Source organism: Chinchilla lanigera, unplaced genomic scaffold (genome assembly GCF_000276665.1).
Source record: "Chinchilla lanigera isolate Chin_1 unplaced genomic scaffold, ChiLan1.0 scaffold00008, whole genome shotgun sequence".
Classification (NCBI taxonomy): Eukaryota; Metazoa; Chordata; class Mammalia; order Rodentia; family Chinchillidae; genus Chinchilla; species Chinchilla lanigera.
In genome coordinates, this window is record NW_004955409.1 from 37198623 (window position 1) to 37215788 (window position 17166).

Sequence of the window (17166 nt, forward strand, 5' to 3'; positions counted from 1 at the left end):
TCTTAGGAATCTGAAGGTACCTGGCCTGCTTTCACCTCCCCTAAGACCTCCGGAATCAGATGACTCAACACGCGCTCACAACAACGTGGATTCCTTAGTTTCTCGCCAACCTCCCAAAATACATTAAAACAGACTGGGGTGGGTGGGGGCAGAGCACCGCAGCCAGCTCTGCTTGGATGACACTGACAGACCAAGGACACTCACCCTTCTTCCTAGCACCCTCTGTCCCTGTCCCCTGCTAAGCTAGATATACGTCACTCTTCCAGGTGCCTGATGCCCATCTCCGTGGATATGCCTTGTGGCCAGAGCAGGGTCCCCCACAGCTGGTTCAACCAGATGGTCCTGGGGTCCAAAACGCTGATTTCCTCCTCTATGTGCGGGTTGCCCACACCTCCAAGTGCCACCAAGAGGTGAAGTTCAAACCAAATCCCTTTTGCCTTCTCTACTTCTTTAATCTTGTTAAATGAGGTAGGAAGAGAGAAGCTGTTTTAATTAAGCTGTGCTTCTTTGGGGTAACTTCAAGTACGCTTACAAAGCTCAGGTAAGGTTACGCCACGTCTTAGTACCGCCCTGCAGATTCTCGGGTCTTCTATTTTCAGGGAGGGTCCTCTGCATAAGTTACCTCACATCCCCCCCTCGCATCCCATCCCTGGCCCTCTGCCTGCAGCCCTCCGTCATAGCCTATGCCGCCTGCTGCCAGCTGGACTCCGAAGACAGGCCTCTTGCCGGTGCCATTGTCTACTGTGCTCAACATCTCACCAGCCCCAGCCTCAGCCAGGATGACGTCGTCATGGTGACTGCTGCAGATGAACAGGGCGGAGCAAGCAGGTGGGGGCGGGGCCGCTCTGCTTCCAGGAAGTGGAAGAGAAAGCCTCTCAAGCTCTGAGAGATGCTGAACGGGTAGAGGAGACAGTCAGCCCACCCTCCTGCAAATCCAGCCCTCCTCACTCGGCAGTCGTTTGTCCTTAGGTCACACTACATGAACTGTTCCATGCCCTGGGTTTCTCTGGACAGCTCTTCAACAAGTGGCAGGATTGCCCCTCAGGACTCAGCGGTGAGGGGGAGGCGGGGGGGCGGGGAGTTCAACAGCTCAACCTCCCTCTCTCCAGTTCAGCTTCACCCTTCCTAGGTTTCCTCTCCTCACACTGCCGGCCCTTCTCTTTATCTTCTCAGTTAGAGAGAACTGTTCTACAAGGCAACAGGTGACAAGGCGAGATCAGTGGGGACAGCTGCTTCTCACCACCCCAGATGTTAGCCACAGCCTGGCCAAGCACTTGGGGGCAATAGGGGTTTCTCTGGGTGTTCCTTTGGAAGGAGAGGTGAGAATGATAACACCTTCGGGTGATGGAAGGAAAAGGGAGTAGCCAGAGAGCAAACAGCTATTTGCTGCCTACCCCAGCAGGGCCCTCTGTCCTCACACTGGGAAGCCAGACTGCTGCAGGGCTCAATAATGGCAGCGACTTTCGATGGTGTCCAGCGAACTCGACTTGACCCCATCACTCTTGCTGCCTTCAAAGATACGGGGTGGTATCAGGTCAACCACAGTGCTTCAGAAGAGCTGTTGTGGGGCCAAGGTGAGAAATAAGGGAGATCTGCAGAGCAGCCTCACGAGCCAAGTCAGCTCTGGGGGCAGATTCGATACAGTAGGTTGGAAAGGATGACTGTGTCTGTACTCGGGTGAAATCCAAGCTACAGTATAACCTATATGCCCGGGCTCAAACTTGGGGTCCTCCGGCCTCAGTCAGCCTCCTAGAGTGCAGTGCTGGTATTACAGGCCTGAGCCATCAGCCTGTCTGGCTACTTTGTTTTATTTTCCGCACAGTCTATGTACTCTAGGCCAGGCTGAACTTGCTCTTTAGCCCAGGATCGCCCCAAATTTCGTATTTGTGATCCTCCTGCCTCAGACGCCCAAATTCTGGGATTATAGGTGTGCACCACAACTTTTGGCTTCGGGCTTTCTTTTTTCTTTGGGGCAGTACTAGGGAATTTTGAACCTAAGGCCTTCACACTGTTACATCCCCAGACTTTTCTTTTTTGTTTTTTTGACACAGGGTTTTGCTATGTAGTTCAGACTGGGCTTGAACTCACTATGTAGCTCAGGCTGACCTCAAACTCATGGCAACCCTCCTGCCTCAGCCACCTGAGTTCTGGGATTACAGGCATGCACCACCACACTGGCTTCTCTTTTAAGTCAGGATCTCTCCAAGTCCCTAAACTGACCGGGCTGAGCTTGAATTAGTAATCCTCCTGCATTAGTCTCCCACAGTCCTGGGATTACAGGCATGGGCCAGAACACCCAGCTGGGGCTTTTTTTATTTTTTATTTATTTATTTTTTTTTTGAGGGCTCTTTCTTTTCCTCTCAAGCAGGAGCTGGCATAGAATTTGGCCTGGTGACTACATGTGGGAATGACTCCTCAGACTTCTTCTGTACTGGCAGGTGTGTGCTGAGAGGCTGGGGAACTGCACAGCTATCAGTGATCCTAGTGTCACTCTACCGTCCCTTCCACAGTGGGCTGGGATGCCATTACCTGCACCTGGACAAGGGAAATTGCTCCTCAGACCCCATGCTGGAAGGCTGCCGCATGTACAAACCCTTAGCCAATGGGGTGAGTACATCAGTGAGCAGAGCATAGAACCCAGTGGGCCTGGGAGTCAACTCTAATAAGGCATCAAGACAAACACTGTTCCTCTGCCCTGCCCTTCAGAGTGAATGCTGGAAGAAGGAAAATGGACTCCCAGCTGGGGTGGAGAATCCCCACGGAGAAATCTACCATTCCCAGAGTCGTTGCTTCCTTGCCAACCTTAGTGCACAACCACTCCCTGGGGACAAAACCAGCCATTCTTCTCGGATCACACATCTCAAGGAAGCGGAGCTCACTGGCCGTTGCTACTTACACCAGTGCACACAGAGAGAAGCATATGTAGTGCGGGTGGCGGGATCACCCTGGGTCCCATGCCTTCCAGGAAAGCATATTAAGGTGGGTGTAATAAGAGTAACAGCTGTGCTGCACTGGCAAAAGGAAATTGGGAAATGCTTGCACTACTATCCAATCTGTTTTAATGTTCCTTTTTCACTAAGTACCCACTGGGCTCGAAACTTTGATTTACAATATATATTTTCCTCAAAGGAAAATGAGCTGGTAATTGGGGCTGCAGCTAAACTCTGCTACGTACACATTTCCTTGCAGATACCCGGGTATTCTGGTCTCCTCTTCTGTCCCCAAGGTCGGCTGTGTCGGACTAATGAAGGCACCAATGCAGTTACTTCTGCACCTCTGAGTCTTTCAACCCAAGACCTGCTTTTCCAGCTTCCTTTAGAATTAGCTGGGTCTCCAGGCTACTCACTGGGCAAGGGACAGAGAGAAGAGCTGGCTGAAGCAGTCCTGCAGGCTCTGGTGAACAGAAGTGGCGCTGGCAGGTAAAAGGATAGTTCAGGCTGAGTATTATAAAATGGGCCATCTGTCCCCACTCCTTAGCCTGCACTTGCTCCATGAAATACACTCTTCCGGGACTATCCTTCCATTAAGATTCAAATGTCTATTTAGGTGCTATTTCCACAGCCCATCTATTACCACTGATTTGGTATTCACTGTGCATATGTGGAAGGCCCCAGGCTGCCAAGGACCTTCAGTTGCCATGCTGTACCAGGCCCTGGCCCTGACTCTCCACGAGAAACCTCTAGAAGCGTATCATGGAGAAGCCAGCTTCACCACAGAGTACAGCAAGTAAGATGATATCCTGAGCGATTTTCTTTTGAAATCCCCACAGTCCAGGTATTTAAATTTGCACCTATTAAGCACACATTCATGTATATACTGTTCTATACAGGGTCATGTATTTCAGAAAATATCCCTAATATGATCACCTTGGGCCTATGTGATATCCTTCTCAAACACAGTACTACAGTTCATCCATCTCTTTAGGACTTAAGGACCCCAGTGCTCTTCCCTTTAAGTAGTACTCGGAGATCATGTCTAGCTACCCCAGCACCACGGCACCACCTGAGCCAATTTCATTACCAAAATAGCAAGTCCTTTCAACAGTTTAAATTGCTGGAGGACTTGAATCTTGGTCTTATTCCTACTTTCAGGTCCTATATTCCTCTGATTTGAGGTTTAATGTTTTGACGAAACAGGGTTTCATGATATACAGTATAGAGCTATACGAATGTCCCTTCACCTCCTCAGCCTAGGTATTACTCCAGGCCCAATACTGCCTTCTATGCTCCTAGGTTGCCGGTTACCTCGAACCGTAATCCCTCCATGACCCACCTATTTCTGTCCATGGGACTCTGCCTACTGCTGCTAATTCTAGTGGGTACACTAGGTATTGTGGCCTATCAAAAACAAACTACTCTTCGAGTGGGACCATCTACTCCTCACCATCACCAGATACACGGCACAAGGGGCCCAACTGGAAGAATAAGGGAAGCTTGATGTTACCTAAAACATGACATGGGGTAGGATTATTTCTTGCAACAACTGAATGGAAAATCTAATGTGTATACCTAAGTTCTGCTTTCTTCAGAACGCTTCCTTCCCAAGTATCAACTCTGTACTAGCCTTGCAATGAAAGAAGGTGGTTTTGATCTTATGACTAAAATACATTATGATTATTATAAGAGTATGTGACCATATATTTTGGTTATGAAGATGTATTTGTTATTTTAGTACAAAAAATAAACTTTTTGAAGTGTCACTTATTTTTGTACTGTTTTCCAACACAAACAGTACAAAAGCGCTGTGCTTGCCTACAATGTGCAAGGCCCTGAGTTCAATACCTAGTATAGCAAAAAAACCAGGATACTGTGGTTTGCTATTTTTATTTTTCATTACTCTTTGGACGCAAACAAACAGTATGAAGAAGGAAATAACTATCTCCCTCTCCGATTTTCTGTAATTTTACTAAATCATCACTGGTTTGAGATTATCACATAATCATGCTAGACTATGGCTCAGAATGGTTAAGCCAGAATTTAACTAAACAATAAAAATGCCTTTTATTATTTTTTCCTGTTTCTGGAGGACAGTTCTATTTTACCCCTCATAGGCCAGCAGTAGGCTTGACTTATTACATGTAGTTTCTTTTTAGTTATAGTTCCAAAGGAGTCATTAAATTTTTGAGGTTTTGACAGCTCTTGGAAACCAAACTAGGAGACTGGTATGAACTGGATTTACTTCGATGGACACATTTAAAGGCCGGGTGTAATGGTGCACGCCTGTAATCCCAGCACTTGGGGAGCTGAGGCAGGAGGATTGTTGCAAGTTCGAGGCCAGCCTGGGAGGGACACATTTATACTGAGTCCATCTGACATACTGATAAAGTTGAAATAAGTATGTCTGTGTTCATCAGCAAGTTCAGTCAACTCACTGGGATATCACACCCAAATATCTGACACATATGAATGGAGTTCTCACTACAGAGTCATGGCCTTGGCTCCATCAGCTGTGGTTTTAGTCTTTAACCTGAATACCAATCAGTCTTTTTGTTGTTGTTGCTTTTTGGTGCTGGGAATCGAACTCATGACTTCAAGCTTGCCAGGAAGGCACTGTGTCGCTGACCTAAATCCCAGCCACCTATCAGTCTTTACCAGCTGTAGCAGCCACTGCCTGGTAAAATTTTGCCACGAAGTCTGGGTCACTGACCTCCAGCTGTCTAACAAATTCATTACGCTCCTGCTCAGCCCATCCTCGAAACCACTGATCCCAAAGACGTAGCTGGCACTCAAAGATACAAGGTGGTCGGTTTGTTCCAGACACACTAAGCTGCTCCAGACTATCCAGCAGTGGCTGTAATTTTCCTGGCACTGCCTTAGCTACCAAGTCTTGTAGAAAACGTTCACGCTGAGGACCTGACCAACTGGCAAACCAATGAAGAATACATTTCATCTCCTGGGAAGTGATGTAAGACATTGGAGGAGGGGAAGAACTGGTAATAGCGTCCGGTACTGAGGGTAGCAGAGAAGGGAAGGACAGTGGCGCTGAAGAGCAAGGTGATTCCAGTGGCATCCTGAAACATAAAGGCACTGTTACACTCTCTCCAGACAGCAACTGAAACATATCTTACAAATCGTGCCGCACCCAGTAGACAAATACAGAGATGACTTGTCACCAACTTGCTTATATAAATGCAAGAAAATCCTTTATTTCCATCATCCAATTTTTTTTTTTCTTTTTTTTTTTTTGGTCGTCTTTTTGAGACAGGGTCTCACTCTGCAGTTCAGACTGGCCTTGAGCTCACTTTGTAGCCCAGGCAGGTCTCGTACTTGCACCGATTCTCCTGCCTCATCCTCCCAAGTATCCAATTATCTCAAAGACAAGTCACCCAAGACAAACTTCGTATTTGTCAGTCCCTTTTCTTTTTTCAAACCCATTATCTTCCCCAACCACAGCCTCTTTGCACCTTTTTTATAAGGAACCTAAAAATAACCAATCAAACCAGCCTGGGCAACACAGAGGGGCAGTGCTTAACATATTTCTTGCTTTTTCTCTCCCTCCTACCTCTGTATTCCAACTTGAGTAGAGAAGAAAAAACAGTAATTAATGTTGATTCATTCTTTTTTTTTTTTTTTTTTGGTACTGGGAATCAAATTCAGAGCCTTGCACTTGCCAGGCAGGCAAGTAATTAATGTTGATTTACACTATCTTCTCTAAAATGAAAAAGTGCATTTTTAGAAAAATTGTCCCAAAGCTATCAACTGTGAAAAAATGGAGGCAAGGAGGGAAGAGAAGAAAATATAACCCGGCATGGTGCCACATGCCTCTAATCCAGCACTCTGGAAAGCTAAAGTAGAAAGATCACACGTTCAAGCCCAGCTTGGGCAACTCAGCAAGACCCTTTCTGAAAACAAACAAACAACAAAAAAAAATTAAAAAGAGCTGGGGATGTAGCTCAGTGCAAAGGCCCTGGGTTCGATCCTCAGTACTGTAAAAAGAAACAACATCATATATGATGAAACAGCCTTCTTTGCAATCTACATGGGGACTCTCAGACCCCCTTAACATTTCCTGTAAAACAAAGAAACAGTAAAGTGCAGGGTGAGGGTCTTGCCCGAAACATGCTAACAAAGAAATGAGAAGCCAGATTGTCAAAGCTGGGAAAAATGTCCAGTTGGTCTTCTGACACAAAGGTCTAACAAGTGTTACATAGTGATGTGTGACCTTTTGTGTCTGAGTAACTTTCCTTAATGTTTTATATAATTCCTATTCCTGTTCTCCCATTGACTCTGCATAATGAAGGCAACTAAAAGGCCAGCCACTCTGACTTGAGTTTTCAGCCCCACAGTTTGAATGTCTAACAGTGCAAATACTAAAATACTTGTCTTACGGCATATTATCTGCTGCAAGTTGGAACGCTTGTGGTGACAAGGAAAGGAACCCTTGAACAGGATCAGTTTAAGGACCGAAACAGTTGAGCGTGGCTGCCTTTCCAGAATGGTTCTACGGGAGACTGTTCCTTGCTCCTAAAGAAACTTTCTTCTTTTATTCGGAGAACGTTTTCCACGACTTTGCCACGTGGCTCCCACAGCAAGATCAAGGATCCTCTTGTCCACTTCGGGGGCCACAGGGCTCTTATTCCCACGCCCCCATAGAACACGTATTCCTTTATTCCCAAGATAGGAGACCGCAGCTGTTCCCACAAGACAGCAGGAAGCTTGCCCTACAGAGGTAGCCCGCAAACACGACCCGACCCAGGAAAGTATTTGCTCCCCTCTTACCTCCCTTTTCCTCTCTGAGAGGGCTTGGAGAACCTCACACGAGCGCTTCGACTCCAACTATTGCCGCCACTTCCATATTTCCTAAAAACCCTAAACAGAGCCAGCCGGCAGCCCACGCACTTCCGGTCGCGGACCAGTCCCAAACACCCCAGCGCCCCAGCGCCCCAGCGCTGCGTCCGGAAATAGCCGAATAGCTCCGATTACAGTTATACCGGAGGCGAGGCCTACCGAAGAGGTTCGATTCAAAGCCTCGGCAAGACGAAGATAACCGAGTCTGAAAACAGGGTGAAGACGGGGCAACGTCAGGGCGGGTGGAAACAACGGATTGGTGCCGATGTGGAGACGGAAACACCCGAACAATTCCGGAGGAACCCGGGAGTTCTGAGTGGTAATCGACGGGTACACTATAGCAGTGGGCGGGGTCACCTCAGTACGTTCGAAGGGCGTTGGCGGAAATTACCGAAGATGCCCGAAGCCGTCGGGACGGACCCGAGTACCTCACGCAAGATGGCGGAGCTGGAGGAGGTGACTCTGGACGGGAAGCCTCTTCAGGCGCTACGGGTGACCGACCTGAAGGCCGCACTGGAGCAGCGAGGCCTAGCCAAGAGCGGGCAGAAGAGTACCCTGGTCAAGCGGCTCAAAGGGGTGAGGAGTCGGCGTTGCCGGGTTATCGGAGGGGAGCGGACCCGGTAGAGACGAGTCTCCACCGCGGCGCAGGCGCAGTGTCCGGGCTCGGCGCGAGCTCTCTCAGGCCGCCAGCGCGAGCCTGAGGTTCCGCGCGGACGGTGGTTGGTGAGGCTCGCGCCGGAGTAGAGATCGCGCCGGTTCCCGCCTTAACGGCAGCAGCGCAAGCCCAAAATGGGAGGGTGCGCGCTACTCTCCCGGAGCGTCTTAAGCTCCTTCCTCCTTCCCCCACCCCCTCCTTGTTTGTGTCTGTGGTTCCGGCGCATGCGCTGCAGAAGGAGTTAAATCCCACTACAGCCACTAGCGTTGCTGGCCTGAGGGGGGCGAGTTGGGCTGGGTCCGAGTTAGGGGCACGGTTGGGCGGAGGGTGGTTTCGGTTGGTGTCCGTATCTGTTGAGGTAGGGTGAAAATGTCTACTAGATTAGGTTAGGAGGTGAGACCAAGAGACTCTTTTCTGACGGGACTCAGTGAGGTAGGGGTGACTGCAGGGAATCCAGAAGCAGTTTGGACGGATGAAAATTCAGTGGCTGTTGGCGAGAGTTGAAGCTCGTTGGTGTACGTTAGGGATTTTGAATCCGTTTAAGAGGTGGGGTCGGGCTTGTCATGAGCTAGGTGGATTGGTGTGCGTGGCTTTGGTGAAAATGGCAGGCAAACGAGGGTATCCTGGTCCTGCTGATTAGAGCCAGGTTGGCTGAAGTTGGCAGACCGTTGCTTAGACCGAAACGGACGATTGGGTGTGGGTGTGGGTGTGGGTTAGGTCGGCCCAACCTGGACGGGGTCTGGGGTGGTTTTCTGTAGCTCTTCTTAGAAATTTTTATAACTTTAACAAATCTGTGTCATTGTGAATTTTACAAGTTCACTTAAGTAGTTCTGTTTCTGGGTACATGAACAGGTAATTCATTCAGGAGCCCCGCATTGGTCTCATAGTTTCATGTATTTGAAGTCTGAGTATTAGAAGCGATTTTATCTGCGTGGTCAGAGGTAAAAGAGTTCTAGTTAAAAGTGTAGAAGATAGTAGAGAGTGTGGTACTGGTTCTGCCACATCTTATTTTATGACATAGCCAGGTCACTGATTCTCGATATGCCTGTATTTTCGTGTGTATGTTTCAGAGAGGTAACCATGGCTACCTTTAAGTCTGGAAGATGAGTGCGAACAGTAAAGGGCTTTAGGGCTCTGTAAGAGAAGTACAATTTAAGCCACTGAGTTTAATGAAGAGGTGATGGGAGGTATGGAGGTTTGATTTCTTCTTTTTCTCCACGTTTCTGACCTTTACCCTTCTCTATACCAGGCTCTAATGCTAGAAAATTTACAGAAACACTCAACACCCCATGCTGCATTCCAGCCAAATTCCCAGGTAAGAAATAATTTTTGTTAGATGGAATGACGTGTATTTGATGCTTAACTCCTCACTGATACTTTCCTATTCTCTTTTGGTTGGAAATATTCTTATGCTAGCTCAATTGAATTCTAACCAAGTCCATTTTTACACAAGAGCATGAGGTGAAAAGCAGATCAGAGGAGCTAGTAATTTCTGATACTTTGAATTGGTACACAACAAGAGGTATGACTGATTAGGTGTAGTACAGAGGTCTGAAGTCATTTGCCATTGATTTGGGAAGAGTAGTGGACATCTTTGAATATAGGTATCTGAATATGATTAAGAAGTAGGCTACAGTAGGACAGTGTAGGAAAATAGTTGCTGATCAAGAACTGTTTTGTTGACATAGACTTTCCAAAATTGACCCAGAGCCTCACACATGCAAGTGCTTTACTGCTGAAGTATATCCCCAGCCTGAATTCATTTCTTTTTAAAAAATCACCCACCATTCCTGGTTGGTGTTTTTCTTTTTTCTTTTTTCTTTTTTTTTTTTGTTTTTTTGTCTTTTTGAGACAGGGTCTCACTATGCAGTTCAGGCTGACCTTCAGCTCACTTTGTAGCCCAGGCTGGCTTCAAACTCGCAAGGATCCTCCTGCCTCAGCCTCCCAACTGGTGGGATAGCAGGTGTGCACCACCACGACCGGCTCTATCATTCCTGGTATTAACTACTGTCTATAGTGCTCCTCCAGCCTCAGCCTCCCATGTAGATGGGATTACAGGCATGTGCCTTCCTGTCAGGCTTTTTTGCAATTACTCCTTCTTTTTGGACCTGTGGTTTGAACATAGCGCTTTTACAGTGAGCTACATCCCCTGCCTTTAGTTTTAGTTTTTAATTTTGAGAGTCTTTCATTAAGTTATTCAAGCTGAGCCTGAACTTGCCATCCTCCTACCACAGCCTCTCAAGAGTGCTGGGGTCACAGGAATGTGCCATCACTCCTGGTTTTGCAGTTACTGTTAAACATCTCTGATAGCTCCATTGCTTAGGACGAGACACTTAACCATTGAGTTCTTGGTTTCCTTATCTGTAGTATAAGAAAGGACTGGATTAGATCTATAGTTTGTAACTCCTCTGGGGTTTTGTAAAGCTGCTTTAAGGGCTTCTTAGGAAAGATAAATTTTTCTGAAGTAGGCAAGGTTCATGTTCCTCTTAAATTACTAGATTAGACCTACTTTTATCTGCTTTATATATTTTCTGTGTGTTTCTTTTGAAGAAATTACTCCACAGTTTAAAAAAACAAAGATTTTAGACTGAGCTGGGCGTAGTGGTACACACCTGTAATCCCAGTGCTTGGGAGGCTAGGTAGGAGGATGCATTGAGCTAGAGGCCAGCTAGGGCTGTATAGTGAGTTCAAGGCCAGCCTGAACTACAGAGCAAGACCTTCTCAAAAAACAAAAAGCAAACAGCCGGGCGTGGTGACGCACGCCTGTAATCCCAGCACTCGGCAGACTGAGGCAGGAGGATAGGAGGATCGGAGGATCGTTCTGAGTTCGAGACCAGCCTGGGCTACAAAGTAAGCTCAAGGCCAGCCTGAGCTGCATATCAAGACCTTGTCTCAAAAAGACCAAAAAAAAAAAAGCAAAACAACAACAACAAAAATGTCTTTTAAGACTGCATTTCCCCCCCTGCAGTTGTGAAGAATGAACCCAGGACCATTACACTGAGCTCATCCTCACCCTTTTTTAAATATTTTTAATTTGAGACATGGTCTCACTAAATTGTCCAGGCTGGGCTCAAATTTGTGATCTTCCTGCCTCAGCCTTTCAGAGTGCTTGGATTACAGGCCTGCCTGGGTTAGACTGTACTCATCTTTTGGGGATCCTTTTCACTTTTGAAACTTCTTCATAATAATGTGTGATATAGTATAAGAAAAAGCCTAGGTCTTTGTTATTGCAATGGTGTACAGCCCCCACACTAAATGAAGTCCCAGGATACTGTGGAAAACGAGCGCTTTCCTGCTCCGTTGTTATCAACTCATTAAACAATATCATATTCTAGCCAGCTTTTAGAGGTTTCATTAAGTACTTTAACAAGGGTAAGAAACTGCATAAACTAATCAGCTCATAATTACATTCTTTTTGCTAATTGTACTTCAATTTTTGGAGTTTCATTTTTTATTAACAGGATTTTAGCAGCAAACGTGCTTATTCTTTAGTACATCCAACCCAGACATCACCCATGTCCACTGAATAACAAGACTCATTTCTGCTTTAGTTGAAACATAACGTTTACTCTGCTTAGGAGATGTGATTGATACCACAGGAAGTATTTTTTGTTTTTTGTTTTGTTGTTGTTTGAGACAGGGTCTTGCTATGTAGCTCACCCTGACCCTGAACTCACAGCAATCCTCCTGCCTCCGCCTCCCAAGTGCTGGGATTATAGGCGTGAACCATCATGCCTGGCCACAGGAAATACCTATCCAAGTTTCTTAGCTTTTTCTGGAATTCTAATTGGACTTGCTAAGCAATAGGGAGGGAGGCCTTGTGAGAAGAAAACTGAAGGGAGAGTGATGTGGGAATTTGTGTTAAAGGAGAAGTGGGAAAAGGGTAAGCTTCTGGAAATAAAATTATATTATCAAGGTGTTTTTTTTTGATACAGGATATTGCTGTGAGGCCCAGGCTGGCCTCGAACTCATGGTGATCCTCCTGCCTCAGCATCTTGCGTGCTGGGATTACAGGGGTGCACTGCCATGCCTGGCCCTACCAAGGATTATTTTTAAAGATCATTTCTAGATAATATCCTATATTATCCAAAAGTTTCAAAGGCATAATTTGGGCTGGTGATACAGCTCACTAGTGTAAAGCCCTGGGTTCAGTCCTCAGCACTACAAAAAAAAAAAAGGCATTCTCAAAGATTTGATCTCTTTTTAGGTTATTTGTGTACCAATATCACTCTGGTTGGGAACTGAATATTTTAAAAATTATGTGTAGCTCCTCTTTTTTGCTGACTTTTGTTATTTGTAGTGCTATTTATTTTTTATTTTTTAATTGTTTTGTAGTACTAAGGATTAAACCCAGGGCCTTCCACATAATAGGTAAACATAATACCACTGAGCTACACTCGTGGCCCTTTTAAAAAAAAATTTTTTTTTTTTAAATTTTTGGTTTTCACTGTATCGTTTAGGCTGGCCTTGAACTCTTTATATCACCTAGGCTGGCCTGGAACTCAAAGCAGTCCTCCTGCCTCAGCCTCCAGAGGGCTGGAATTACAGGCATGTGGCACCATGCTGGCTATTTTATTTTATAAAAGGGTCTCACTAAATTGCCTAGGCTGACCTCACCCTTGCTATACCCTGTCTCAGCCTACTGAGTATCAGGGGTTATAGGTATGCATCACAATGCCCAGCTCACAGGACTATTTATTCTTTTCCTTAATATGGGAGTAGTTTGGAAAAGGACTTTCCAACAGGTGTTTTTCCAGAATCCAGCTATATGAGGAGATTTGCTCCATAGAATTTTTTTCTTTGCATTTTCTGGGTTTGCTTTCCAAGAACTTTTTTTTTATTTCTTCTATACAGATTGGTGAGGAAATGAGCAACAACAGTTTTATAAAGCAGTATCTGGAAAAGCAACAGGAGCTTCTTAGGCAGCGTCTGGAACGTGAAGCTCGAGAAGCTGCAGAACTTGAAGGTAAACCCAGACTGTCACTTCTAACAAGTTCTTCCTTCATATCCCTATCACCAAGTAGATAGGCCTGTCTGCCTAGGCAATTTCAGGAATAAGTCAAGCTGAGACTGCCACTTGTTTGCTTTGGTATTTTATGGAACCAGATGAGTTACTATTTACCCTTGTCAGAGAAAGAGTAGTTTAATTTGACTGTCTTGTTAGAAAAGGATTCCTGCCAACAGGAAGAGTTTATAAATTGAACTACCATTTAGATGAGGTAGCACTTAAGCCTAGGGTGTTTTTTTCTTTACGTATGTTTCTGCGTTTGGTATGTATCTTGTATCTATGACTGTGCCTGATATCCTTCACTCCTCTACATATTCCCATATGCTGAGCCCTTCACTCCCTTCCTGCCCCGACCCAATCTGTACCTTGCAGAAGCTTCAGCTGAGTCGGAGGACGAGATGATCCATCCTGAGGGAGTGGCTTCCCTGCTGCCTCCTGACTTTCAGAGTAGCCTGGAGAGACCAGAGCTGGAGCTCAGCAGACATTCGCCCAGTACGTATCTCCCTCCCCACTGCGCTATTTGGTCAGTCCTGCGTAGTTGGTGGGGGGAGGTAGTTACACCTCCTTTCATGATAAGACTCCATGAAAGTCTCAGGGAAATTTTGTGACACTGATATTTGACATACGTTTTTCAGGAAAATTATGTCCTTTTTGAAGTCTGCTTTCACCTGTATTTTAATAATTTCCCACTGTTTAACGAGGCAGTGTGATTTTTCTGCTTATCTGTTCTTCTGCGGCCTCTTCTGTTTCTGAATTTAGTAACAATCACAGTTTCATCACTTTGCCAGTTGTGTATATTATGTAGTACAGTATATCCAGCCATCCCCCCAATTGGTCATCTGGTGCAGTTTATTAATTTTATCAACAGATTTTTTATTGAATGTTGGTTGTATACCAGCCCATGTACTAGGCAATAGGAATACACTAGAAAAAAAGACAAATCTTCCTAAGGGAACTGATGGTCTAGTGAGGAGATGGACAGTCAACAGATATTTTGATTCTGTGCTTACAGTCGTGCTAAATGCTGTCTGTGAAAGGTATTGCAGAGTTTTACATGAGCATATTAATATATAGGCTGTAACCTAGTATGTAAGTTAGACTCACATAAGATTACTTTTTCTACATTTAGAAAGTATTAGACACCTAATTTTTATAGTGTCTCATGCAATAGTGTATAAATACTAGCTTTCTCTTTTGGAAGGTACTTGTCTGTAATTTATGTGTATAAGACATTTGGGCAGTAGGTAGATGTGTTAAGCCAATGTGTAAATTAACAAGTATTTTGAGTCTCTAACCTAGTATTAAACTAGTTAAGTATCACTGGTGTTCACAGTCCTTCCATATTTGTTTTTGTTTTGGTTTGTTTTTTGTCTTTTTGAGACAGGGCCTTGCCATGCAGTTCAAGCCGGCCTTGAGCTCACTATGAAGCCCAGGCTGGCCTTGATTGAGCTCACTGTAACCCAGGCTGGTTTTGAACTCTCAACAATCCTCCTCCCTCAGCCTCTCGAGTGCTAGGATTACAGATGTGCGCCACCACACCTGATAGAGTCCCTCCATGTTGTGATTTTTTTTTTTTTTTTTGGTTTGTTTTTTTTTGGTTTGTTTTCCAGTACTGGGAATCGAACTCACAACGTCGTGCTTGCCAGGCAGGCGCTGTGCCACTGAGCTAAATCCCCAGCCCCTCCCTCCATGTTTGATACTTTTAGAGTGCATAGAAGTTTTTGGCTCTTGTGATTACTATAGAATTCCTTGTTGGAAATAGATTTTTTGGAGATATTTAATGGTGGGAGGGAAATTTCCTGAAAGACTAAGAAAAATGGAGTACCATTGAGGTTGCAGTTTGCTCAGTGTTTGTTTTTCTTGATTCTAGTCTTAGACCCAGAGGAAAAATTTTGGAAACTTTTTAATAAACAATGCCAATTCTTTGGAATTACTAAGTTCCTTCAGGGACCTCTTTTTTCCTCAAATATGAAAGTAGTAGACCCTCTTGGTCTGCTTTGTTCTTAGCACTCTTTTTCCTGATTATAAAGCCAAGAGGAAAGGAAAAAATCATTTCCTTCTCAAAAGTCAGTCAAGAGGCCAGGTGATATAACTCAGTGGCACAGCACCTGCCTGGCAAGTGCAAGGTCCTCTGTTCAATTACCAGTACTCACAAAAAAACAAAACAAAACAAAAATAACAAAGCACATCCTTGAGATTCCTTTTAAAAAAATCAGTCAAGACACTGTTGAATTCCACTTAAAAAAAAAAAAAAAGAAAATACTGAATTCCTGCTGTGGATATATTTCTGTGCTACAGTATATGGGGAATCAGCAAACTGTGTAAAGTGCTGAGGAGAGAGAATAATTACACGTAAAAATAACAATAGAAAAACATGAGAACATATATACCATAGGAATTCAAGAGTGAAAGATTTCAGAAACAGAATGATTATAGAGAATCTCTTGATGAAAGTATAGCATTTGAGGTGAGCCTTAGAAATGGGTAAAATTTGCCAGGTGTGATGGCACATATCTATATAATCCTAGCTCTTGGGAGGCTAAGACAGGAAGATCACAAGTTTGAGGGCAGGCTAGACTACACTGTAAATTCACTGCCAGCCTGTGCTACATAGTAAGACCCTGTCTCAACACACACACACACACACACACACACACACACGCACGCACGCACGCACAAAAAAGGCCAGGCATGGTGGTACACGCCTGTAATCCCAGTACTCGGAGGCTGAGGCAGGAGTATCATCATGAGTTTGAGGCCAGTCTAGACTACATAGTGAGTTCAAGGCCAGCCTGACCTATGTAGCAAGACCCTATCTGAAAAAAATAAAAGATAAACTTTAAGTTTGCAGAGAAGAGATTATATTTTTAGGAAGGAACAAAGGCATAGAGGTAGGAATGAATGTGGTGTTCATTCATTCATACTGGTAGCGGAGGGGATTGAATTCAGAGAGTAACTTTGAATGCAGTGAGACACACCCCCAGCTGCTCTTTATTTTTCATTTTAGACAAGGTCTTTTCTGAGTCACTACGTTGTCAATTGTGGTAGTGCATATCTGTAATCCCAGAACTCTGGAAACGTGAAGCTGGAGGATCCCAAGTTTGAGCCCATTTAGTGAGACCCTGTCTCAAAATAAAAAATTTTAAAAAGGCTAAAAATGTTGCTCATTGCAAAGACCCAATTTCAGAGTCCAGTACCATGCAAAAATAAATAACAATAAAGTAGTATACTAATCTCACCAGAGTAGTTATTTTACATTTGAAAATAGTGAAACACTTTTTTGATATTTTTTTTTTTTTTGTACCAGGAATTGAACTCAGGACCTTGCACTTTCTAGGCAGGCGTTTATGCCACTGAGCTATATCCCTGGCCCTTTTTTTAGAAACACTATTTTTGAGATAGGGTCTGCTGCGTAATCCAGACTGGCTTCAAATTGGTGGTGATCCTCCTACCTCAGCCTCCGGAATACTAGGATTATAGACATGTGCTGCCACATTAGGCTAGTTAGGAAACAATTTAGAAGGTAGAGTGAGATAATATTATAGAGAACATTAAGTGCCAGTCAGTAAGAACCTCTAAAATTCTTAATAAGATCATGGCTTTTTTTTTTTTTTTTTTTTTTTTTTGAGACAAGGTCTCGATATGCAGTTCAGGCTGGCCTTGAGCTCACTTTGTAGCCTAGGCTGGCCTCGAACTCACAACAATCCTCCTGCCTC

At 44.8% G+C, this 17166-nt stretch overlaps 3 protein-coding genes across 5 annotated transcripts in view; 2 read left to right on the plus strand and 1 right to left on the minus strand.

The window, feature by feature from the left end:
- The first annotated feature begins 1234 nt into the window (after positions 1 to 1234).
- LOC102025218 (leishmanolysin-like) lies at positions 1235 to 4707 on the plus strand. 2 transcript variants are annotated; one of them, XM_005377094.1, is made up of 4 exons: positions 1235 to 1574; positions 2369 to 2607; positions 2707 to 2979; positions 3190 to 4707. In XM_005377094.1, the coding sequence occupies exons 1-4, from the start codon at positions 1451 to 1453 to the stop codon at positions 3421 to 3423; spliced, it is 870 nt and encodes a 289-aa protein (XP_005377151.1). In that variant the 5' UTR covers positions 1235 to 1450; the 3' UTR covers positions 3424 to 4707. The 2 variants fall into 2 exon arrangements, with proteins under 2 accessions (XP_005377151.1, XP_005377150.1); XM_005377093.1 differs by having other exon boundaries at positions 2707 to 4707.
- A 274-nt stretch (positions 4708 to 4981) lies between these two features.
- LOC102024654 (chromosome unknown open reading frame, human C14orf119) lies at positions 4982 to 8231 on the minus strand. Of its 2 annotated transcripts, none has more exons than XM_005377092.2 (2): positions 8179 to 8231; positions 4982 to 6010 (listed from the first exon to the last, which is right to left on the minus strand). In XM_005377092.2, exon 2 carries the CDS (start codon positions 6007 to 6009, stop codon positions 5581 to 5583), a length of 429 nt encoding a protein of 142 aa, XP_005377149.1. In that variant the 5' UTR covers position 6010; positions 8179 to 8231; the 3' UTR covers positions 4982 to 5580. The 2 variants fall into 2 exon arrangements, with proteins under 2 accessions (XP_005377149.1, XP_013365900.1); XM_013510446.1 differs by lacking the exon at positions 8179 to 8231 and adding an exon at positions 7719 to 7804.
- Positions 8053 to 17166, plus strand: part of Acin1 (apoptotic chromatin condensation inducer 1) — a gene marked incomplete at its 3' end in the record, with an annotated part of 40177 nt that continues 31063 nt past the window's right edge. Inside the window, 5 exon segments of the mRNA XM_005377090.2 lie at positions 8053 to 8089; positions 8092 to 8363; positions 9692 to 9757; positions 13297 to 13408; positions 13823 to 13942. Of these exon segments, the coding sequence (XP_005377147.1) occupies positions 8053 to 8089; positions 8092 to 8363; positions 9692 to 9757; positions 13297 to 13408; positions 13823 to 13942 (607 nt within the window).

Bases quoted from the DNA above. Each gene is read 5' to 3' on its own strand.
- LOC102024654 (XM_005377092.2), bottom strand. From the start codon at position 6,009: ATGCCACTGGAATCACCTTGCTCTTCAGCGCCACTGTCCTTCCCTTCT.
- LOC102025218 (XM_005377093.1), top strand. From the start codon at position 1,451: ATGGCAGCGACTTTCGATGGTGTCCAGCGAACTCGACTTGACCCCATC. The intron at 1,575-2,368 runs GTGAGAAATAAG...CCTCTCAAGCAG, and splicing joins AGAGCTGTTGTGGGGCCAAG to GAGCTGGCATAGAATTTGGC. The intron at 2,608-2,706 runs GTGAGTACATCA...CCTGCCCTTCAG, and splicing joins ACAAACCCTTAGCCAATGGG to AGTGAATGCTGGAAGAAGGA.